Source organism: Narcine bancroftii, chromosome 1 (genome assembly GCF_036971445.1).
Source record: "Narcine bancroftii isolate sNarBan1 chromosome 1, sNarBan1.hap1, whole genome shotgun sequence".
Classification (NCBI taxonomy): Eukaryota; Metazoa; Chordata; class Chondrichthyes; order Torpediniformes; family Narcinidae; genus Narcine; species Narcine bancroftii.
Genome location: NC_091469.1, coordinates 99703297 through 99728775, shown reverse-complemented (window position 1 = coordinate 99728775; position 25479 = coordinate 99703297). Strand labels below are relative to the sequence as shown.

The 25479-nt window shown below is 43.3% G+C and overlaps 1 protein-coding gene across 21 annotated transcripts in view; it reads right to left on the bottom strand.

Annotated features, from left to right (window-relative positions):
- pole3 (polymerase (DNA directed), epsilon 3 (p17 subunit)) overlaps positions 1–25479 on the bottom strand; it is a 143542-nt gene that overhangs the window by 93192 nt on the left and 24871 nt on the right. For 8 of the 21 annotated variants that reach the window (XR_011356329.1, XR_011356328.1, XM_069933574.1 and 5 more), the window contains exons 1-4: positions 24881–25180; positions 21071–21234; positions 15970–16132; positions 6495–6570 (exon numbers count right to left, since the gene is read on the bottom strand). Coding sequence is in view for 19 of the 21 variants with exons in the window: in XM_069933574.1 (XP_069789675.1) it covers positions 6495–6570; positions 15970–16132; positions 21071–21234; positions 24881–24894 (417 nt within the window). In the remaining 2 variants the exon portion in view is untranslated. The other 13 variants (XM_069933509.1, XM_069933602.1, XM_069933485.1 and 10 more) reach the window with 12 other exon arrangements.

The following is a 25479-nucleotide window of genomic DNA, read 5'->3' as shown; positions in this document are numbered from 1 at the left end:
GGCCCTTGGGATTGTGCTTGAGCTCAAAGTACGTCAGTGGGATGAGGCTTATCTCTGTACCCTGGTTGACTAGGAAATTCCTCCTTGTCCCATTAGGTAGAGTAGGCCTTTATGTGTGCCAACTGCCAAGGCCACTATTGGTGGTTGGCCTGTTTGTTTCCTGGCTAAGCCAAAGGTGTAGATCGGTTTCATGTCTATTGAACTCTGCTGCGGGGTGCGAAAAGATCTGTCTGCTTCCTTGTCTACCAGGTGTGGAGCGCTGAAGACCATGTCTGATATTGCTGAGGAAACATGCACCGGTAGCTTGGAAAGGAACAGGGCCTCGAACAAGAAACAGTTGTCTTCCCATCTGCTAAAGCCACCATTTTGTGCATGATCTCAGAGGAGTTTCAATCACCCAGGCCTTGCATATTCAGGATGCGGACAGTGTATACATGCCAGCTGAATTGCAGGGAATCGAGGAGGAAATGCCAGAATTGTTGGTACCTACGATCCATTGGAGGATTTTCCATGATGGAGCTTACTTTGGCTGTGGTAGTGGCATCCAGGCACTGACAACGTATCAGAGCTTGGTGTCTTCCGAGACAATGCCTCTGACCTGGAACTGTGACTCGGCCAGTTGTAACCAATTCCTGGGCTGGTTACCCAGAAGGGTGACAAATGCACACCCACAGCGTTGGTTGCAGCTGTTGCAACTGTAGTAGTGGCAGCATCCTGTATTTTGTTGCATTCTAGATGGGTTCCAAAGACATTGGAAACTTTGGGGTCACCATTGGAGCGGCTGCTAACAGCAGTGCTACTGAAATGAAATACATCCACTCAACACAAGTGTGAACCAGTAACTTTATTTGAATCTCTTGTGCTACTTTTAGGGGATGACCCACTTCCTGTCTGGAGCGCGCTGATCTATGGGAGTGACGTCAGCACATTACGGAGTCACTGCCTGCTTAGAGATGTGCAACCAGGAGGCAGTGACATCTTGCAGGCAACATGTATTGCCAAATGTGAGCTTGTTCTGAGAAGGGAAGGGGGACCCACGCATTCTTGTATCAACCAACTGGGGCAGTAATTCGGTCCATCTAACCGTGAGGTCACTCGGCCCACTACATCCATTTATTTTCTGGGATTTTTTTCTCCCAGTCGCTTGAAGTTGCCAGTTGCATATCAGGGATTTTACTGTGGTTCCTTATGTCTCCATAAGGAACTATCAAGCAGATCACCCATGGATTATCTGGCCATTATATGCATTTATGTGTGCACCATGCTGTGGAAAAATTGGAGTTGTGTTCTCTGCATTTCAACAGCAATTTCATTGGAAAATGTATTCAATTCATAATTAAATGATTTAGATCATGAAATGTGCTAATATAAATGCAATTATTGTGGTGGCCCACTGCGGCGGCGATCCACACGGTGCTCCGGGCGGCGAGCACAACCAAAGGCCAACAGCCTGTGCAGCGACACTGACCCCAACAAGCGAACTGGCAGGTGAATGGCAGGAGCAGCTTAAAGGCCAGTGACCTCAAAATGGTGCTGGTCTTACTGTTCAGCCAACAGACAGGGACAGCGCGCAGGAAAGAAGGGCATTGTTATACGGGAAAGTATCCACGCGCGGAAAACCTGCTTCTGTTATGCATGTTGTAATGTCAGCCAAGGGGGGGCCTACAGCGGGAACTGAGCCCTAATAAAATTCAGAGCTTAACCAGACTACATTATGTGTATCTTTTTTTGAGTAGAGATGGCTACAATTGGCATCTAAACCCAGTGATGAGCAAACAAGCAGAAGTCAACACAGTCGTTCTCAAGCTGCCAACGTTTTGGACGAATCAACCATGCGTGTTGTTTGACCAGGCTGAGGCACAGTTCCAGATCTGGCAAATTACAGCAGAATCCACCCAGTACTACCATATGGTTAGCGCCCTGGACCAGGACACAGCAGGCCGGTGGCCAACTTCATCCAGGAGCCCCCATCAGAAGGCACGCACGTATACCACCTTCAAGGACTTGCTGATTGAGACCTTCGGGCTTTCATGTCGTGAGAGAGGGGGACGTCTGCTCCACCTGGATGGGCTAGGGGACAGGCCCCACGTCAGTCCTCATGAATGAGATGCTGGCACTCCTGGGCAAACATGAGCCCTGCATCATGTTTGAGCAGGCATTCCTGGAGCAACTGCCTGAGGACATCCAACTGCTCCTGGCTGACACGGATTTCAGTGACCCCCGGAAAGTCACAGCATGAGCGGACGTTCTGTGGAAACAGGAGAGTGCCGGTGTCCGTGGAGCTCATCACTAAACTCTGCAGTCAGACCTGTGCTGAGCCACTGAGAGAATGGCAACGCCCAAGAGGAGGTGATCCAGATGACCAGTGGTGTTTCTACCACCAGAGAGCCTGCCAGTGCAGGCCACCATGCACGAATCAGGGAAACACTGGGACCAGCCATTGCTAATGGCCTTGATGGCTGGGCTCCAAGAGAACCTACTGTATGTTTGGGACCACCAGTCCAGACGATGCTTCCTCGTGGACACAGGAACAGAGGTCAGCATCCTGCTCCCGTCAGGACAGGACACCAGGAACAGGGAGTCGCCCCTTAATGAAGGCTACCAACAACAGCACGATGTAGACCTCAGGTACTCACAAGGTCCATCTGCAGTTGGGAGGCAGCCTCTTCTCAAGGGTGTTCACGTTGGCCACAGTGGAACAGCCGACCCTTTGGGCAGACTTCCTGAGCGCCCACCCTGCCTGCTAGTAGATCTCAAGGGAAGGAGACTAGTCCACACCAAGACTTTTCAAACCCTCCCCCTCTAAAATGCCAGGTTCCCAGCACTCCACCTCGACTCTGTACAGCGATCGGACAACAAATACGCCAGGGTCCTGGCTGAGATCCCTGCAGGGCTCAACCCCCAATTCGCCATGACAATGCCCCGACATGGAGTACACCACCACATACTGACCAAAGTCCACTGCTCCATGAAAGGGCAAGATGCCTTCCTCCAGAGAAACTCCAGCTGGCCAAGGAGGAATTCAGGAAGCTGGAGGAGCTCGGCATCATATGGCAGTCAAACAGCCAATGGGCTTCTCCCAAAACAACAGGGGGCTGGAGACCATGTGGTGGCTACCACCAGCTCAATAAGGCCATAACACTGGTTCAGTACCCTATGCCACACATTCAGGACTTCTTGGCTAACCCGCATGGGGCAAGAATCTTCTCCAAGGTGGACCTCATGCGGGGATGTCATCAGATTCTGGTACACCCCGATGATATCCCCAAGACCACCATCATCACCCCATTCGGACTCTTTGAATTCCTCCGAATGCCTTTTGGGCTAAGGAACGCTGCACAGACCTTCCAGCGACTCACGGACACAGTGGGCCGAGACATGGATGGCACCTTCGTGTACCTGCATGACATCCTGGTGGCTAGCAGGAACAAACAGGCGCATATGGCCACCTCCACAACCTCTACACCCAACTGAGTGAGTTTGGCCTGACGATCAACCTAGCCAACTGCCAGTTCGGATTGGAGGCCATCAACTTCCTGAGCCACAGGATAACCAGGGAAGGAGCTACACCGCTACCCAATAAAGTGGAAGTTTCCCAGACCCAACATGACCAAGGGACTACAGGAGTTCGTGGGAATTATCAATTTTTATCACAGGTTCATCCCCTCACCTGCTTGGATCTTGTGGCCATTGTTCGCCTGGATGGCAGGTAAGGCAAAGGACTTCACCTGGGACGAGGAGTCAGTGGAAGCCTTCATTAAGGCCAAAGAAGCCCTGGCAGATGCCACTATCCTGGCACATCCCAAATCAGATGCTCCAATGGCCCTGACAATGGATGCCTCACGAATGGCAATCAATGGAGTTCTGGACCAGCAGATCAAAGGAAGTTAGCAGCGGCTGGCTTTCTTCAGCAAACATCTGCAGGCTCCAGAACTGAAGAACAGCGCTTTCAACAGAGAGCTACTGGCACTGCACTTTACCTTCTGCCACTTCAGGTTCTTCCTAGAGGGCCTCTCCTTCATGGCTTTCACAGATCACAAGCCCGACTTTCACCTTGGCTAAGATCTCGGACCGTGGTCGGCCCGCCAGCAATGACACCGGTCTTACATCTCGGAGTAAACCACAGATGTAAGACATGTCTTCTGCAAGGACTGTCCAGGCAACATATCCATGTGCTATCGAGGGGAGTGGTCTTTTGGCACTGCCAGAGGCGCAGCAGAAAGATGAGGAGATGCCCCAATACAGGACTGCAGTTCCAGGACATCCCAGTCGGCATAGGTAACACCACCCTGCTGTGTGACATGGCCACCGGTTAGGTCAGATCCATCATCCTGGCGGCTTGGAGACGACAAGGTTTAGACTCCATCCATGGACTGGCTCACCCATCCATCAGGACTATGGTCTGGCTGGTGGCCAGCAAATACATATGGCATGGATTGCTGAAACAGGTCAGTGGGTGGGCGAAGGTATGAACGCAGTGCCAAACAACCAAGCACACCAAGACCCTACTTCAGCATTTCAACCACATCCATGTGGACATAGTAGGACCCTTCTGGTATCCCAGGGTTTACATTATCTGTTCATGATGGTCGGCCACTTCAATAGGAAAAGCAGTCCCACTGGCAGACACGTCCACAATCTCATGTGCTAGGACCCTCACCTTGTCCTGGGTGGCATGGTTTGGGTTACCGTGCCACATCACATCTGACAGAGGGCCCCAGTTCACCTCCAGTCTGTGGTCCAACCTCAACCAGCCTGTGGGGTGCCCAGTGCATGACTCAACAGCTTACTACCCCCAGTCCAATGGGTTGGTGGAGTGCTTCCACAAGTACCTCAAAACCGTGCTTATGACCAGACTCCAAGGACTAAACTGGGCGCTGTTGGACATCCACACGGTACTCAAGGAGGACCTCAACACCTCTTTGGCTGAACTTGTCTACGGAGCTCCACTGGTGGTCCCTGGAGAATTCGCACTATCTCCAGGCAGACAGCAGAATGATTCTGCAGTGTTTCTCAGCATGCTAAAGAGTCGGAAACTTGGCCCCAATTCCACCTTCCAGGCACTTTCATGCGAGGACCAACATACCAAAAGACCTGCAGGACTGTAAGTATGCTTTCAATCACAAGGGTCCACATTGTCCACTGTTTCAGAGGGCATATGAGGGTCCATTCCGGGTCATCCGCAACAACGGAGCCACGTTTGAGCTGGAGGTCAGAGGCAAGATGGGGGTCTTCACCACAGACAGGCTGAAGCCAGCACACTTGGACCCGGTGGGCCCGGTTGAGACACCAGCACCATGCTGAAGAGGCAGGCCACCGAAGCTGCATAGATTTTGCCTCTGGGCAACAAGGACAATATCACCAGTGCTGGAGGGTGGACGGTCATCTGATGGCCTGCCCCCTCAGCGATTGAGCTGTTGCTCCAGGCAACAAGCACAACTAAAGGCCAAGAGCCCGCGCAGCAGCACTGACCCCAACAAGCAAACCCAGCGGGTGAACGGCAAGGGCTGCTTAAAGGATAGTGATACCAAAATGGCACTGGCCTTGTTGCGCATCCAACAGACAGGGACAGGTACAGTATGCAGGGAAGAAGGGCATTGTTATGCAGGAAAGTACCCGTGCGCGGGAAACCCGCTTTTGTTATGCATGTTATGACGTCAGCCAAAGGATAGCCATGGTGGGAACAGTGCAAGTATAAAAGTCGGGCCTGAGCCCTAATAAAACTCAGAGCTTAACCTGACTACACTACGTGTGTGTGTCTTCTTTTGAGTAGCGCGTGGCTACAGTATCTCTTTAAATTGAAATTGGCAAATAATGCATTTAAAAAAATAGAAATACACTGCAGAGTATAAAAGCTCAAAACAAAGAGGACCAGTAGCTTGTAAGTACTGCCTCACAGTGGCTGCACGGATATACTTTGTGAACCCATGCTACATTATGAGGCTGCAGTCTAGTTCGGTAAACGTAGCTTTGCATCGTATAGTTCGATCTCTTGTCCTATTGGAGGTGTCACGGAGTAAAGTATACCTGAACTGGCAATAGTTTCTCCTGCTCACTTTCCAAGATAGAAATCCCTCCCACCGCTGGGATAAAGTTGTCAGCCCTCCAACATTGTGCTGAATTATACAACATGATAATGCAGGAGAAAAATTGAGACCAACAAGAACTTGAATTCTAAGAATTCTCTTTTGAACATTTTAAGTTATTAAATACAGAAATGTTGCACAAGGGGGGAAATACTGTGTAACCAACAATAAAGATGCAGGACAAGTATGCATATAAATAAATAAATATTATTTTGTCAATATGAGAGTCTCAGATGGTTAGTGTGAGCAGTTCCTTTGCTTATTCAGCACTCTCACTGCATGTGGGAAGAAGCTATTCCTCAGCCTGGTGGTGCTGGCAGATGAAAGATGGGGCTGAAAACTGAAAGAGGGGCACTATGTATAAACGTACGATATTCCAGCCCTCACAACTAGCTGCTTCACACTAACCTTTCTTAGATTGAGGGATCTGTCCCTGGTTGCAGGAGAACTAGAATGACTTCGAGTAAACTGCATAAAATCAGAGCTGTAATAGCAGAAATCTGACGTTAATATCATAGAGACAAAGTACATAGCAAACTGAGAATTGAACAGTATTTAAAAAGACTCAAGACAAACACATGAATGGGGGAATATCACATGATGCCATAGGATCAACATGTAGGCTCCTGACTCTCTTGGGAAATTAGTTAAAAAAGTTTTAAATAAACACTGTTTAAAATTTAAAAACAATTTTAAAGTGTATTTAAACCTTTTTATCTTACCTTCATGATGCCTCCAAAAAAAGAAGAAAAAGCAATAGTAACGATTTTTGGAAATCGATGGGAAAGCAAGTAAAAAAAAGAAATCGAGGCCTACCTTGATAATGAAGCAGGGTGCTGGACTCCACTCTTCCCCCCAACCTGCTGAGCTTTCTGAGGGGACTCCTGCCATTGCCACTCAGCCGCTAATGCGGAGAGATGGCGTCAGTAGTAAACCACACATGGGCGAGAAGTCGGGCATGTGCAGCACAACGAAGCCCAAAGCACTACTGGGAGTGCAACAACCTCCTAAAGAAAAGTCGGGGACCTCAACTTGGCTCAACAGGAGATTCATCAGCTGAAGGTGAGAAAGAAGAGGAAGAAGGGATACAAGAAGAAGAGATGCAAGAAGAAGAGGTAATGGAAGAAATTAAATTTAATCCTCAGACCAACGTAGAGGAGTTATCTATAAAGATAATTAAACAGATTAGTGTAAAGAGGGATTAAAGGAGGTTAAAGCTGAAATTGTAGAGATGAAAGAAGAAACTGATAAGGTACTGGAAGTTGTAAATACAATGAAGAAGAAATGAGAGAAAATGGAAGAAATAATTTTGAACATTTTATTTGAGAATTTAAAAAAAATAATTTATATATACATAATCAATAAAATTAAAATGAGTATAAATATGGTAAATATAGAAAAACCCTCATCCCTCCCACCCTCCCTCCCTCCCTACACACCCCCTCCCCCACCAACCCTACCCTAAAGTATCAATGAAAGAAAATAAAAAATTAAAGAAATTAGGAGAATGCCAAAAAGAAAATGTAAATCTCAATACAAAACAAAAATGGATCTGAGGGTTACCAATAGGATAGGCTTTCAGAGAGTTGTTCATATTTTCAAACCAACATACTGTAAATATGGGCTCTGTGGCAGTGTGAGCAGTGGGAGAAATACAGCCACCACGTTGAGGGTCGTTAACAACAGTTTTTATTCCAATTCAGCACGCCCCTTTAAGGGCACCTTGAGCTCAGTCACCTGGTGCATTATGACATCATAATCGCTGCCCAGGGTGTGCACTGGAAGGGATGCTGGAGTCAGAGAGAAACCTCTGATGATGCCATTTCCCTATGGCTGCCCTGCCACATGGTGATACACCAGTTCGCCATGAGGATGTGCACTGCCACACAACACCCTCCAGAACTGGCTACACGTCCTGTCGCTTTTCCGGCCGGCCCCGGTGCTTGGGCGCAGCCGTCTGCACCGGCTGTGATAAGTCCAGATGGGCTGCCTTCAGGCAGTCCACCGTAAAAAATCCCTCTCTCCCCCCAATATCTAGGGTGAAGGTTCCGCCGGACCGGTGCAAGACTTTGTATGGCCCCTCGTACGGTCGCTGCAGCGTTGCACCTTGTGGTCCCCTCCGCACGAAAACAAACTGGGCCGAGTCGAGCTCTTTGGGGAGATGAAACGGCCGGGTGCCATGGCATGCCGGGGGTAAGGGAGCTAGGGAGGCCAGTCGCCTGCGTAGGTCTGCCAGCAGATTTTTGTCAGTGGCTGTGGAGTCAGGGTCTGGGCCGAAAAACTCACTTGGCAGGGAAAGCGGTGTGCCATAGACCATCTCCGCTGCTGAAGCCTGCAGGTCCTCCTTGGGTGCCGTCCTAATCCCGAGGAGGACCCAGGGTAGTTCTCCCTCCCAGTCTGATCCAGAGAGCCTGGCCATAAGCGATGCCTTCAGGTGCCTGTGGAACCTCTCCACCAACCCGTTGGACTGCGGTTGGTATGTTGTGGTGTGGTGGAGCTTGACCCCCCCCAGGAGCTTCACCATCTGAGTCCACAGGGCAGATGTGAACTGCGCCCCTCTGTCACTAGTGATGTGCGCTGGGACTCCGAAACGGGCAATCCATTGGCTGACCAGAGTCTTGGTGCACATCTTTGCAGAGGCCTCCTTAATCGGGATGGCTTCCGTCCACCTTGTGGCCTGATCCACCAACGTGAGGAGGTAACGAGCCTCCTTGGACACCGGCAGGGGCCCAACGACATCAACGTGAATGTGTTGGAATCTGCGAACCACCGGGTCGAAGTTCTGGATGGGGGCTCGTGTGTGTTGCTGGACCTTGGAGGTCTGGCACCTGGTACCGTTCCTGGCTAGTTCTGCCACCTCCTTCTTCAGCCTGTGCCACACAAACCGCTCCGCGACCATCCGCACGGTTGGCTTTACTGCTGGGTGAGCGAAGTCGTGGATCAGACTGAAGACCTTTGCCCTCCAGTGCAGCGGGACCACCGGGGACGGCTTGCCTGTTGAGACGTCGCAGAGCAATGTATCCGGGCTGTTGGGCACCCGGACATCCTTGAGTTTGAGGCCCGAGATGGCAGTTCACAAGGCCTGAGTCTTCGCATTGTTCCTCTGTGCCTGACCCAGTTGTTCGTAATCCAGGCCAAGCACGAGAGTGTTGATGGCTGGATGGGAGAGTGCATTCGCCACTACACTGTCCTTGCTGGTCCTATGTCGGATGTCGGTTGTGAACTCAGACACGTACAAGAGGTGGCGCTGCTGTCTGGTGGACAACGGATCCTTGGCCATCGCCAGTGCTTGAGTGAGGGGCTTGTGATCCGTGAAGGCTGTGAACAGCCTGCCCTCAAGGAAGTAGTGGAAATGGCGAATGGCCAAATACAGCGCCAGGACCTCTGGTCAAAGGCACTGCATTTGAGCTCCGGCGGGCGCAGCTGTTTCCTTTTTTTTTAAATTTTTTATTTTTCACACCATAAATCACAATAGCCATGATATACACTTTTTCTTTTCCACACATTTACAGTGACTTTTTCTCCCTCCCCCCTCCCTCCTCCCAAGCCACCCCCCCACCCCCCCCTCTCATCCATTTTAGGTATACAATCTAGGTTGCATTAATTCAGTTAGACAATGTTGTCATTCAACAGAAATACACCAGAAATTCTACTGAGTCCATTCTTTTCTTTTCTTCTCCTTCCATCAACTTAGGTAATGTTTGTTCCCGGTAGGTTTTCGCTATTGTATTTAATGTAAGGCTCCCATACTTGTTCGAATATTTCAATATTATTTCTTAAACTATATGTTATTTTTTCTAATGGAATACATTTATTCATTTCTATATACCATTGTTGTATTTTCAAATTATCTTCCAATTTCCAGGTTGACATAATACATTTTTTTGCTACGGCTAGGGCTATCTTGACAAATCTTTTTTGTGCATCTTCCAAGTCAATTCCAAATTCTTTATTTTTTATGTTACTTAGGAGAAAGATCTCTGGATTCTTTGGTATATTGTTTTCTGTTATTTTATTTAATATCTGATTGAGATCATCCCAAAACTTTTCTACTCTCTCACATGTCCAGATTGCATGAATTGTTGTTCCCCTTTCTTTTTTACATCGAAAACATCTATCAGATACTGTTGGGTCCCATTTATTTAACTTTTGCGGTGTAATGTTTAGTCTGTGTAACCAATTATATTGTATCATACGCAGCCTCGTATTTATTGTATTTCTCATCGTTCCAGAGCATAACTTCTCCCATGTTTCCTTTTTTATCTTTATATTTAAATCTTGTTCCCATTTTTGTTTAGTTTTACCATTTGTTTCCTCATTCTCCTTTTCTTGCAGTTTAATATACATATTTTTTATAAATCTTTTGATTAACATTGTATCTGTAATCACATATTCAAGGTTACTTCCCTCTGGTAAACTCAAGTTGTTTCCTAATTTATCTTTCAAGTAGGATCTCAGTTGGTAATATGCCAGCGCTGTATCTCCAGTTATATTGTACTTATCTCTCATTTGTTCAAAGGATAAGAATCTACTTCCTGAAAAACAATTTTCTATTCTTTTAATCCCTTTTTTTTCCCATTTTCTAAAGGCAAGGTTGTCTATTGTAAAAGGGAGTAGCTTATTTTGCGTCAATATTAGTTTTGGTATTTGGTAATTTATTTTATTTCTTTCTACATGAATCTTCTTCCATATATTGAGGAGATGGTGTAATACTGGAGAAGTTCTATGTTGTACCAATTTTTCGTCCCATTTATATAATATGTGTTCAGGTATCTTTTCCCCTATTTTATCTAATTCTAGTCTCGTCCAGTCTGGTTTTTCCCTTGTTTGATAAAAATCTGATAGGTACCTTAATTGTGCAGCTCTATAATAATTTTTGAAGTTTGGCAATTGTAAGCCTCCTTGTTTATACCATTCTGTTAATTTATCTAGTGCTATCCTCGGTTTCCCCCCTCTCCATAAAAATCTCCTTATTATTTTCTTTAACTCTTTGAAGAATTTTTCTGTCAGTTGTATTGGCAATGCCTGAAATAAGTATAGTATCCTTGGAAAAATGTTCATTTTAATACAGTTTATCCTTCCTATCAGTGTTAGTGGTAGCTCTTTCCAATGCTCTAAATCGTCCTGTAATTTTTTCATTAGTGGATTGTAATTGAGTTTATATAATTGGCCTAGATTTTTGTTTATTTGCACACCTAGGTATCTTATTGCCTGCGTTTGCCATCTGAATGGGGATTCCTCCTTAAATTTTGAGAAATCCGCGTTATTCATAGGCATTGCTTCACTTTTATTTACGTTTATCTTGTATCCCGACACTTCTCCATATTCCTTCAATTTCTTATATAGTTCTTTTATTGATAGTTCTGGTTCTGTTAAGTACACTATCACATCATCCGCAAACAGACTGATTTTATATTCCCTGTCTTTTATTTTTATTCCTTTTATATTATTATCTCTTCTTATCGATTCTGCTAGTGGTTCTATAGCTAGCGCAAACAATAATGGTGATAGTGGGCATCCCTGCCGCGTTGACCTGCTTAAGTTAAATTGCTTTGATACATGTCCATTTACTGTCACTTTCGCTAACGGTCCCTTATATAATGCTTTAATCCAATTAATATACTTCTCCGGTAAACTGAATTTTTGCAATACTTTGAACAAGTAATTCCATTCTACTCTGTCGAAGGCCTTCTCTGCGTCTAAAGCAACTGCTACTGCCGGTGCTTTATTTCCTTCTACTGCATGAATTAAGTTAATAAATTTACAAATATTGTCTGTTGTGCGTCTTTTTTTGATAAATCCAGTTTGGTCTAAATTTACCATTTTCGGTACCTGTTCTGCTAATCTGTTCGCTAATAGTTTAGCTGTTATCTTATAATCTGTGTTTAGCAGAGATATTGGTCTATATGACGCTGGTGAGAGTGGATCTTTCCCTTGTTTTAGTATCACTGTAATTATTGCTGTTTTACATGAATCTGGTAAGTTTTGTGTCTCATCAATCTGGTTGATTACATCCAGGAGGGGCGGTATTATTAGGTCTTTAAATGTTTTGTAGAATTCTATTGGGAGTCCATCCTCTCCTGGTGTCTTATTATTTGGTAAATTTTTTATTATCTCTTGTATTTCTACTGTTCCAAATGGTTCTGTTAATTTATTTTGTTCCTCTATTTGTAGTTTTGGTAGTTCAATTTTAGTCAAAAATTCATCTTTTTTCCCTTCTTTCCCTTCGTTTTCGGTTCGGTATAATTGTTCATAGAATTCTCTGAAGTTTTCCTTAATTTCTTTTGGATTATATGTAATTTGTTTGTCTTTTTTCCTTGTTGCCAATACCATTTTCTTAGTTTGCTCTGTCTTAAGCTGCCATGCTAAGATTTTGTGTGTTTTTTCACCTAGTTCATAATATTTCTGTTTTGTCTTCATTATATTCTTCTCCACCTTATATGTTTGTAATGTTTCATATTTTATTTTTTTATCCGCCAATTCTCTTCTTTTGGTTGTATCTTCCTTTATTGCTAATTTTTTTTCTATGTTTATTATTTCCCTTTCCAACTGCTCTGTTTCCTGGTTATAGTCCTTCTTCATCTTGGTTGCATAACTTATTATTTGCCCTCTAATGAATGCTTTCATTGCGTCCCATAGTATAAACTTATCTTCCACTGATTCCGTATTTACTTCAAAGTACATTTTTAATTGTTTTTCAATAAATTCTCTAAAATCCTGTCTTTTAAGTAGCATGGGGTTTAATCTCCATCTATACATTCTTGGAGGGATGTCCTCTAGCTCTATTGCCAATAACAGGGGTGAGTGGTCCGATAATAGTCTAGCTTTATATTCCGTTTTCCTAACTCTCCCTTGAATGTGGGCTGATAACAGGAATAGGTCTATCCTTGAGTATGTTTTATGTCTAGTCGAGTAGTATGAGTATTCCTTTTCTTTTGGGTTTTGTTTCCTCCATATGTCCACAAGATTCATTTCTTGCATTGATTTAATTATAAATTTGGTTACTTTGTTCTTCCTGTTAATTTTTTTCCCCGTTTTATCCATATTTGGATCCAAATTCAGATTGAAATCCCCTCCTATTAGTATGTTCCCTTGCGTATTAGCTACCTTCAAAAAGATATCTTGCATAAACTTTTGATCTTCTTCGTTAGGTGAATATATATTAAGTAGATTCCAAAGCTCTGAATATATCTGACATTTTATCATAACATATCTCCCTGCTGGATCTATTATTTCCTCTTCTATTTTAAATGGCACATTTTTACTAATTAATATAGCCACTCCTCTTGCTTTTGAATTATATGATGCTGCTGTTACATGTCCTACCCAATCTCTCTTTAATTTCTTGTGCTCCAATTCAGTTAAGTGTGTTTCTTGGACAAATACTATATCAATTTTTTCCTTTTTCAGTAAATTTAGTAGTTTCTTCCTTTTAATTTGTTTATGTATTCCATTAATATTTAAAGTCATATAGTTCAGCGTAGCCATTTTATACTTTGTTTATCTTCTCCTTCCGTTTTTCCATCATTACCTTTCCTCCTTTTCCATTTCTGTTTTCTTATTTTCAACTCTTTATAAGACAACATTCCTACAACATCCAACATTTTCCTTATTCTCATATTTATATCTTCTTTATCCCCAATCTCCCCTTCCCCTCCTGAGTTGTCCTTTATCCCTTGTCGGACAACCACATCTCCCCTCTCCATTTGGGTTTGCGAATTCACTCGCAAGTGTCAACTGATTTTGCAGTGACCGCTATTTCTCCCCACCCAGCCCTCCCCAGAAAAGATTTCACTTTTCATATGTAACAAAGGTCACTCTTTTAATTCCCTCCTTATTCTCTCTATTCCATTACCTTCCCTTATTCATTCTTGTCTATACTATCTATATTTTCCTCTAATTCACGTATGCACATTTTATCTATTCACTCTTATACCTCTTTACCCACATACATATCAATCGTGTTCATTTTTACTCTCATTACCCGTCTTCATCCCTCAGTCTATTTTTGTAATTGTTCTGCAAATTTTCGTGCTTCTTCTAGGTCCGAGAATAGTCTGTTTTGTTGTCCTGGAATAAATATTTTCAATACCGCTGGATGCTTTAGTATAAATTTATACCCTTTCTTCCATAAAATCGCCTTTGCTGTATTGAACTCCTTTCTCTTCTTTAGGAGTTCAAAGCTTATATCTGGATAAATGAAGATTTTTTGCCCTTTATACTCCAGTGGTTTGTTGCCCTCTCTTACTTTTTCCATTGTCTTCTCCAGTACCTTTTCTCTTGTAGTATATCTTAGGAATTTTACTACAATAGATCTTGGTTTTTGTTGTGGTTGTGGTTTAGAGGCCAATGCTCTATGTGCCCTTTCTATTTCCATTTCTTGCTGTAGTTCTGGGCATCCTAGGGTCTTAGGGATCCAATCTTTTATAAACTCCCTCATATTCTTGCCTTCTTCATCTTCCTTAAGGCCCACTATCTTTATGTTATTTCTTCTGTTCTAATTTTCCATTATATCTATTTTTTGAGCTAACAGTTCTTGTGTCTCTATCGCTTTTTTATTAGACTCCTCCAATTTCTTTTTTAAGTCTTCTACCTCCATTTCTGCTGCTACTGCCCGCTCTTCCATCTTGTCCATTTTCTTTCCCATTTCTGTTAAGGTCATATCTATTTTATTCATTTTCTCTTCTGTGTTGTTTATTCTTTTTCTTAAATCATTAAATTCTTGTGTTTGCCATTCTTTAAATGACTCCATGTATCCTTTAATAAGAGAAAGTACTTCCTTTATCTTGCCTTTCTTTTCTTCTTCTATTTCACTGTACTCTTCCTCTTCCTCTTCTTCTTCCTCTGGGTTGGCCATCTGTTGTTTCTTTGTTGCCCTTTTCTTCTCTTCTTTCTTGTTTCCATTGTCTTCTGTGGTCTCTTCTTGCTGCAGGTGTTCTGCAGCTGTCGTTGACGGCTGTGGAGATCGACTTCCCAGCTGGTCCCCCCTCCCGTCGGTGTGTTTTTTTTCATGCGACTCCTCGCGCATGCGCGGTTGCGCACTTTTACTCGGCTCAGCGAGCCATTTTTGTAGTCCATTATCTACCGACCTGAGGGAGCGGGTTTCTCTCTCCACAGCGGGCCTCTTCGAACAGGTAAGGCCTTCACCTTCTTCCTCCGTTGTCTTCTCTTCCTCTCTTCTTACCGTTGCTTTCGATTTTTCTTTTTTTGTCGCCATCTTCTTTCCACCTTTATACTCACTTTTCTTTAACTTTTATTTCTGTGCCTTTGTGTTTTCCTTTGTTTTTCCCAACTTTTCTGGAGAGGGCTGGAGTTCACTGTCCGGCCACTACTCCATCACGTGACTCCTCTCACTCGCTGAAGAGATTAAAGACATTCTTAACCTCAACAAATAGAAAGGTAGAAGGAAGGTATCCATAATTTCAATCAGAAGGCAGAGTCAATACATTCATAAATGCACTATGGAGTGGTAGGCAGAGGCATTCACAACTATAGTAAGTAGAGAGGTAGCATTAAGGCATTCATTAACACAACAGTAAGTGGAGATAAAGAATACAGAGATTCATCACTCCAATGGAAAGATTTGTTGCATAAAATGGGATGAATGAAGTGTAGTACAATATACATTTAACAGTAGAGTGGATTGTGTAGGATACATACATTCTACAGTGAGCAGAAGTCTAGGACAGAGAAATACATTAGTAAAATAAAGCTGTGTCATGCTTTTAGAGTTTATCCAGTCTCTCAGATTTGTTTAATTTACAAGATACCAAAAACATATATGAAGTGATACAAACATACAAATCTCAGATCTGATTGCTATTCAAATTCAATCCCATTCAGTGGCTCACAGCATTTTGTCCCAACCTCTTTCGAGCCTCACCTGCTTGCCAAACTGGTGGACTGCAGGTTTTCTGGATGGGATGATTTATAGGACTGCGAGCTAACAGTTGTTTTCCTTGAAGTCATAGGTATGATAGATACATCAATAGCTCGATCCGCACTCCACTGGGGGAGTTTGAGTATATTCAGAGGTGGTAGATTACCTGCAAATTAAAGCAGTAACAATAGATAGGCAATTTCCAACCCCTCCTCCATCTTTCTTTCATAGAAGACTATACATTAAAGGAAGCCAACTGGCTCATGAAGACTGCTAATTCTACAAAAGAGAATTAGAAGTCATTCTGTGAGACAATCAAATAACCTCATTCCTTCACTTTGTCCATTGCCCAGAATATTTCCTTTTCATTTATTCATTCATTTCATTTTTTTAAAAATATACAAGTTATAATTGAATCATCTTTTCCCAGCCATTCAGCCAAAATATTGCAGATTATGGAGACACAAGAGACTGCAGATGCTGCTATCCTGAGTGAAACCAAGCTGTAAGAGGAACTCAAAGGTTTGACTAACATCCATGTGGGAAAAGAATTGTCATTGTTTTGGGTTGAGACCAAGTTACTGGGTGTCCTTCACTGACACACCTCCTGACTCTCCAAGCCTCATCACAAACCACAAGGCAAAAGGAATAATCTCCATCATCCAGTTGAACACAGCTCTAACAAAAAACAATGAAGAAGCTTCATGATTCAGAAAAATGGTCAATCCAAAATGTTCAGTACACCATGGTACAGTGTATACCATCTACAAAATGCACAGGAGCAACTTACAAAGGCTTATTTCTCGTTACATGTGAAACACATAGCCTCTATCAATAAGGACAAGCACACCAGGGATATAACCTTAGAGAAAGTTACCTTTTCCTGTAACTCTCTGCACATCACAAACTATGCTAATAGCTATATTACTGTCATCCACAGAGAATCAAAATCTAGGAATTCCCTAACAAGCAGCACACAATTGCACTGGTTTAGGAATGTGGCTTACATAAATTAGGTAATAAATGTGAGCCTTGACAGCAACAACCACATTGTTTCAAAAGATACAAGAAACTGCAGATATTGAGATTTTGAGTAAACAATGTGAAGCTACAGGGACTCAACCGATTAGGCAGCAATCATGGGGGGAAATGAACAGTCAACAGCTTGGGTCAATAACATTTTTTGAGACTAAGGTAGGAAGGGAAGAAAGCAAGCATTAAAAGGATGGGGGGAGAGGAAGAGCTGGGGAGGAGACAAAATGTAATACGTACTGAAAAAATGAAGGTGGAAGAAATGGAGTGGAAAGGTGTGGGGGAAAAGACCCTGGGTGGACAATGGATGAAGAGTGTAAAGCAATAATGGATTGGGCTAGGAAAATGGGAAAGGGTAAAGGACTGACAGAAATAGTGGAACCAAATTGGGATGGAATTACCTGATGGTGGAAAATTCTACCAAGGTAGAATACGATATGCTGTTCGTATTGGCAACAGATGAAGCTGAGGACAGACATCTGGCATGTGGCAAAGGCAGGTGATCCAGAAGTTCCAGCTGATCCATGAGAACAGAGTGCTTGACAAAGTAATTACCCAATTTGCATTTGGTCTCACTGTTATAGAAGAGATCACATTATGAGCACCAAATGTTGTGGACGAGGTTGGAGGAAGAGCCCTCACCTGAAAGGGCTGTTTAAGTCACTGGATTGAGGTGAGATGGAAGATGCAACAAGTCTTTTACCTCCTGCAGTTATGGCACAAGTGCCCGCTTGGCAGTAGGGGGAGCTGTGAATGGTGTGGAAGGATGGGTGGTGAGGGAAGACCAATCCAGGGAATCATGGACAGAGAAGTCCCTGTGAAAAAAATGGTAAAGGATTGGTGGGGTGGGGGGGGGTAAAGGTATGGCTAGTAATGGGGATCATGTAGTTCACAGAAGTGTCAAAGAATGATGAGGTGAATGTGCACACCGTTGGGTGAAAACAGAGGACCAAGAGGATTCTGCCTTTGTTCCATCCAGATGGAGAGGGATGAAAACATGTGCAGGGGGGCAGGGAGGATGCAGGTAAAGTCTTTATCAATGACAGTGGAGACTCATCCCGGGAACAGATGCAGTGGAGACGGAGAATCTGGGAGGAAGGGTCAGCATCCTGACAAAAGACAGGGTGGGAAGAGGTGTAGGTCCTTGTTGGAGTCAGTGGGATAATAATAAATATGAGTAGATATTTTTTTCTCCTACGATGGAGGCAGAGAGGTCAAGAAAGGGAAGAGCAGAGTCTGAAATAATCCAAGCAAATTTGGGGTCTGGGAAGGAAGTTGGCAGCAAAGTCGATACATTGTCAGGTTCTGCTTAGAGCTAGTTGCAAGACCAATGCAGTTGTTGATGTAGAGGAGAAGGAGTTGGGCAAGTGGTATCATGTAGCTTTAGAACAAGGACTGCTCCTCATAGGAAAAAAGAAGACAGGCTTAACTGAGATGCATGTCTATATCCTAGATTTGGAGAAAATGGCAGGAGTCCAAAGAGAAGCTGTTGAAGGTGATAACAATTTCCTCCAAGCAAAGGAGAGTGTAAGTTGAAGGGAACTAACCAGATCTGTATTCAAGAAAGAAACAGGGGGTCCTGAGGTTTTTCTGATAGGGAATGGACATGTATGGGGATTGCATATCCATGGTAAAAATGAGGTGGTGTTGCCAGGGAATTGGAGAGCATGCAAGGTATCACAATGTAGGTGGGAAGGAAATTATTATGGGGTTGGGGGGGGGAAGGGGAGAAACAAGATAAAGGGTTATGGTCTGAAGAGATGTTCAGTGGACTGGAGAAGGTAGAAACAATGGATCTGCCAAGGTAGTCCTGCTTGTAAATGTTGGGTAGGAAATAAGAGGAGAGCACAGGGTTGGGGAACTGTCATGTTGGAGGCACTGGCAGGGAGATTCACAGAATACTACAACATAAAAACAGGCCCATTGGCCAATTTAGTCCATGCAAAACTACCATACTATTTTGCATAGTCCTATTGACCTCCACTCGAATGAAAGCCCACCCCCACCCACATCCCATACACCTCCCATGCATATACCTATCCAAATTTATCTTAAATGTCAAAGTCAGGTTCATATTCACCATTTCAGCTGGCAGCTCTTTCCACACACTCACTACTCTCTGCTTGAAGATGTTCCCCCCAATGTTCCCTTTAAACCTTTCACCTTTCATCCTTAATCCATGTCTTCTAGTTCTAAAGTGACGTGATCATTCCAGTACTTGCTTTGTATGCAACCACCCCTCCTCCTCCCTTCCAGATGTGCTCCCTACTTCACATCTTCCACCTTAATTTGCCTATTATCTATTGGCCTCTTCGAGTCTTCCTCCCTCCTTATTATGTTTGCAGTCTCCCCCTTCCCAACAAACGGGACCAACTCAAACCACTGACAGTCCATTTCTCTCAATGGATGCTGAGTCCCTCCAGTTTCTCTTTGTTTACTCACATCCTAAACAGGAATGTTCAAGAAATTCATATACCACCTTTATATACTGAAATGAACCACGTCTACCTAAGACAACTCTTAGACACATGGATGCAAGAAAAATAGAGGGTTATGGGAGTGAGGTGTGAAAGATAGGATTGTTGTGGGTAGGGTTTAGAAAGGTTAGCACAACATCATGACCCAAATGGCCTCTACTGTGCTATAATGTTCTATGTTAAATTGATTTAAATTTAGACATACAGCACGTGTCAGTGCCGCCCAATTTACACCCCATTAACCTACAGCCTCAGTACTTTTTGTAGCCCCTAGAGAAAACTCACAGAGATACAGGGAGAATGTACAGACTGCTTACAGACAGCATGGGATTTAAACTCTGGTCCAATCCGCCCAATTTACACCCCATTAACCTACAGCCTCAGTACTTTTTGTAGCCCCTAGAGAAAACTCACAGAGATACAGGGAGAATGTACAGACTGCTTACAGACAGCATGGGATTTAAACTCTGGTCCAATCCCAATCGCTGGTGCTGAAAATAGGTTACGCTAACTGCTATGCCAACCATTCCACCTTCTACATGTTCTATGTAAAACAACCATGTTGCAAAAACTCACAGGAAAAATAGTGGTGCAGCTAGTGGATCTTACAGCTCCATGGTCAATTCTAACCTCTGCTCTTGTCTGAGTGGCATTTGCAAATTCTCCCTGCACCTCTTTAGGTTCCCTCACAATTTGGACTAGGTACAAAGCTTTGAGTCTCTATCTTATTTGGGGGTAGTTGGCCTTCCCCACCATGAATTCAGCATTGCTTAACTAGGAAGCAGATCTGTATATTGGTTGTGTCATACAGTGTAAAACATATAAACACTCCTACTTGCAGCCACAATGATTATGTGTCCTGTATTAACATTACCTTATGTGGCTCACTGTTCATCTTTGACCAATTAGTTTAATGAGATAGACCTTTTATGTTAAGGATGTTTAAGTGCAAATTTTATCATTTTTACATTGGAAAGTCTCTCTTTCAATGCATTGGGCAGTCTAATGGAATCTGGCAAAACAGTATATCTGTTTTTTTTTTAACTACATTTCCTTGTTCAATCTTAGGCATGGAAATAAAACTGCTCTTTGCTTTATTGCTCTCAGCTTCAGATCTGAGCTTGGAGTGTGATCTTCAATGTAACTCTCAGCATCTATCTGTCATAAAATCCTGGATTACCAACTGGGGAAATATTGAAGATTTATTGGTCAATGGATTTAGACAAAGTTTACAATCTCCAGGTAAAGGAGGATGGTGAGGAATCTTGCCTGTGAATGAAGGCTGCAGCAAGAAATCTTAGTATGTTGAATGGTCCAGTCCCGCTCAATCTCCATTGCAGGTTAACCGCCCTGTTACAGCACTTTTTCTAATGTTAATTCCTTTCCCTCCCAATGCAACTCAATAACTTCCCTCTCGGTTACTGATGTTAATCCAAATTTATCACACTGATAGTAAACCTTGAATGGCTAACTGCATCTGTTTGAAATTCCATTCAAATATTATCGCGTATTAACCAGATCTGTGGTGGGAGTGAATCTTTGGACCATAGTAGAACTGTGGCACTTATTTTCACCCCCACCACCTACACCATTACCTTCACTTTTGGGTGGGAGTTTACGGATAGACTGTAATTTGATGCGTGGAAGCCCACGCTCCAACCGTCTCATAGTTTCCCAGCACAGTGGGTGTTGACAGACAACATGATTGCACAAGGTCTCATCCACAGGGCCAGGGAATCGATGCAACTCTGCCATGGTTCTAGGAGAAAGAAAAGATTATATAGCGTAAATCTTATAGTAATGATTTTCTGAACTTGTCTAGCTGGACCTTAGCTTCTGTCTGCTTTAATAGGATATGAAGGGGTGGGGAACATGAATGGTAATCTGATATTAAATGGACACTACATACCTGTACTATTTATGTATATATGCTTATGACCAACAGGTTATTTCTGTTGCTGAGTACTAATATACTTGTAGAACATTTTGGGCATACTCAGCTAGTCAAATGATATCTATTGAGAGAGAAAAAAACAGAGTTAACATTTCTCTCTTGTCGGGACACTGACCTGCTGAGTATCCCAGATTTTTGGTTTTACTTTCAAATTTCGGACATCTCTTTTGCTTTTCAAGATGTTCAATATTAATTTTTCATGGATAATTGAATGAATAAATGGAGCCCCCACAGAGTGTGCAGATAATTGAAGAGTGTAAATATTTTCAGGTGTTTCTTAGAATGTACAGGTTCTCTCAGATTGTGTCCACCAGAAACGGGGAGTACATGCCCTCATTGAAAAGGAGAAGCTGAGGATATGACCCGACAGGGAAGGTAACCACAGCGGTGGGCCAGTTAGGAGCTCAGCAGATGAAGGGCCCAAAAGGGAAGATGACCATGGTAGCAGACCAGTGAGGGGCTCAGCGGCTGGGGGACCTACAGAGGCTGTGGGTGAGTTGTGGTCAGGGGACCTGAACGGGCTGCTAGAGGCTGCTTCATGGGAATCAGGTATCGGAACTGAGATTTGAAAGGATGCTGAAGGGCTCTCGAAGAACATTGGGTACTGAATGGTTCCTGATTGTGTTGGAGGCTTGGCTCTGGAGCTTGGTTTGCTGAAGAATCGAACAGAAGTCAGTGCAGCTGCAGAGGTTGCTGGAGAGCTGGAGGCGAATCCACAGTCACTCAGTGTCTCTGGACTCTCTTTTGCTTCTCTTTCTCTCGTACCATAAGGGGCATGGGAAATACTAATGGCATCTCTTTGTCTGCCTAAAGGCAGGCAAAAGTTAAAGTATATCATGTATGTTACAATTTTACATGACAATAAAAAGAGCCTTGAACTGCAGGTGTTCCTTTTGTATTATGCAGATGCTGCTTAACTTTCAGAACATTTGCTGCACTCAAACATCAGGCTATATATCTACTGACTGTTACAATTGACTATCATGTTTACTAATAACTATTAGGGTCCTATCAAAGTAGGCCAAAGCTTGGAGTCTTTGAGTGTTAGCTATGTTGTATTGGAAATACATCCAGGAAGTTGGTTTGGATTGCATGAATTCCAGGGTGGCCAATATTTTCAGGATGCCCTTGAGATAATGGGATATTTGCAATGGTTCTGGAGTGTTCCACTATTTGTAGGAGCCCATTAGAGTGTGCCTGTAGCTGCAGGACTCACATGTGGAACTGTGCCACTATTTGCAAGTGGTGCCTGGAAATTTAAATACTTGCAGAATTTGGAAACCCCACAAAACAAAGGTTAGAATTTAAAAAAAAAACAATATACCATTGTGGTGGTTAGATGCTGTAACGAGCCCAGAGGACCCATAAACCAAGCAGCAATAAATATTCACCAAGACAAATGGTTACTTAAACAAAGTTGCTTTTAATTATCTTGAAACATGAAAACAGAATCACACTTTAACTTATCACTATTAACTTAACTAACCTAACTTAACCCCCTTCTAATTCTAAGCACACGTGTATGTTAGGTGTGTACAAGTTCTGAGAAGTTTTTTGATTCACAGTCCAATCTCACTTCCAAGTTTACTGGTTGCAAGCAATTCTTATACTGTGCACAGAATTTAACAGTTCACCAGGCTTTGGTGCTAGAAAGGTAAATGGTTACCGCTCAGGAAGGTTCTTATCGGTTTTCAGAGAGAGATTTGTTGTTTGCTGGACACCCACAACTGATTCCTTTTAATCAGCCACCAGTGTCTTGCTGAAGAAACTTGCCCCATCAGGGTTTTCTAGATGATAACCTCTTTCTTTCAGGTCACCACAGAGTTCCTTTTTGTTTCTCTTATTTCAAGTATGGACCACGAGGGCTTTGGCCAGGTTGAACTAAGAACTCACAACCTATGTTCAAAATGGGGTTTCCACAAGCTTGCCAGCTTGTTCTGTTCCAGTCCCAGCTATTGCTGTTGACTAAAAACTGCAGAGCTCTCCCTCTCCCCCTCTCAGAAAAAAAGACTTTTTCTCTCTCTGCTTGCAAAACCACATGACCCACTTAGAACAGTAAGTTCTACTCTAGACAGTCTGCGGCTCCAACGAGTTCTTTCATCTGTTGCCTTTTTGTAAACAACAATCCATTAGTGAAGTCTCTTGGGTGCTCTCCAAAGCTTTTTGCAAAGGCTCTTGGAGCTGGCCTGTCTCGGATGAGCAGAGCTCCAGTATTTTAAATAAGATCTGTTTTTAAAGTGTTTGTATGTGACCTACACTAAAAAACCTGACCCAATTTATCTCCCCAAAACAATGCGAATATTCAAGTCAAGGTATCCACTAGGAATATGGACATTTGTTAGAGCTTAAGGAAGGCAGGATTATTACAGTATTCCTGCTCAAATATTAGCTCAGTAATCCTGGATATTCCAGACAATATAGAAAGGGAGTTTAAATGCTGTGGATGCCATGACTGGGTATATTTAAAACAAAGATTGATAGATTCTTGATTCATAAGATTGTCAAAGGTTGTGGAGAGAAGACAGGAGAATGGTGCCGAGAGAAAAAATGTCAGCCATGATCGAATTGTGGAGCACTCAATGGGCTGAATGGTCAAATCCTGCTCATGATATGATAAAAGGGAATATTTGAAATAATGGAGTGTTTATTATCTTATTCATGAGATGACATGTTTGAAAAATAGCATTGGCTTTGTTCCCCGTGACTTGCCTCAGATACCAATCAGCCAATCACTTGATGACAGTTCTTGCACTTCAACTGGCACTGAAGCATGGATGGCCACAAGTTGCATGTGCTGACATAAACAATATCACAATGTCTATGTGATGTCACAAATAGTCACATTGTTTTAAGTTAACAGTTAGAATCTTCTGACATGGAGTAGCATTGTGGCAGTGAGAATGCAGTGAGGCCAGCAAAATCAGAGTGCTTGACTTTCACATGTCAAGATCCAACATCAATTTAAGTACAAATAAATTAATTGAAATATAGATTACTAAATAATCAGTTGTGTTCCAGAACCAAAAGTAATGAAACTAAAATAAGCACACAATTGACTGCCAAGTAACCATCCCAAGTATAAAAGAGATTTTTATATAGTGCCTTTCAACATTCTAGGTTTTCTCAGCCTATCTGAATTTTTGTAATGTCGCCAATATTATGCAGGAACAATGACAATCAATCTTGCACTCACCTGGGTTCTGGCAAAGTTAGAATGACTCAATCATCTCTTTTAGAGATGTTGGTTGAGAGAGATACGTTCCTTCAAGTTCATTGGGAGAATGTCTCTGCCACTTTTCAAAATAGGATCTTTAATGACTACCCAAGAAGGTAGTTTTATGTCTTTTAGAGGGAGACCTGGACTAGAAAGTGAGAGGAAAGATCCCTCAGCTGTCGATCATACAGACCAACGACAACGTAAAAGGGAGAAAAATGAAAGGTTAAAACATACAATTTAAAGAACATCAAGAAGTTCCCCTGGAGTACCAGTCACTAGAACTACGGCTGATTACTTGGAGGTCGTCATCTTTCTTGGATGGGTCTTCGCTGGACTCGGGGTTGCATTCGACACGTCAGTGAATGGACGTTGCCTTGGGGAGTCCTGGGTTTGTGAATCGACTCCAGGAATAGAAGTTCTTCCTCCCTTCTCGTCTACAATGTAGTTGCTCGACCCCGGGCGAGGAACACGTTGAAAGTGCAGCGGGGGGTAGGTGAGCAGTCGTGCGGACACAAGCCAAAGGCACGAAGTAAAACTTACCGAGGCGAGCGCAGTATGAGTTGCAGCCTCGCGCCGTCGCCTAGCAACGCAGGACGAGCTCCTGGGCATGCGCGGGAAACGTCATTTCTCCAGAGGACAGGGAATCTCTCCTTCCGAGACGTGTTGTGACAAGAGGATCTGGGTACCCTTTCACCATCCTCCACCATACCCCCCCCATGTAGTGTCCTTGACACGAAACGTTAGCTTTGTTTCTCTCTCCATTGAGTAGCCACAATATTTTTCAGTGTGTATTTACGATTTCTAGCTACTGGAGCTTTTTTTTAAGTGATATA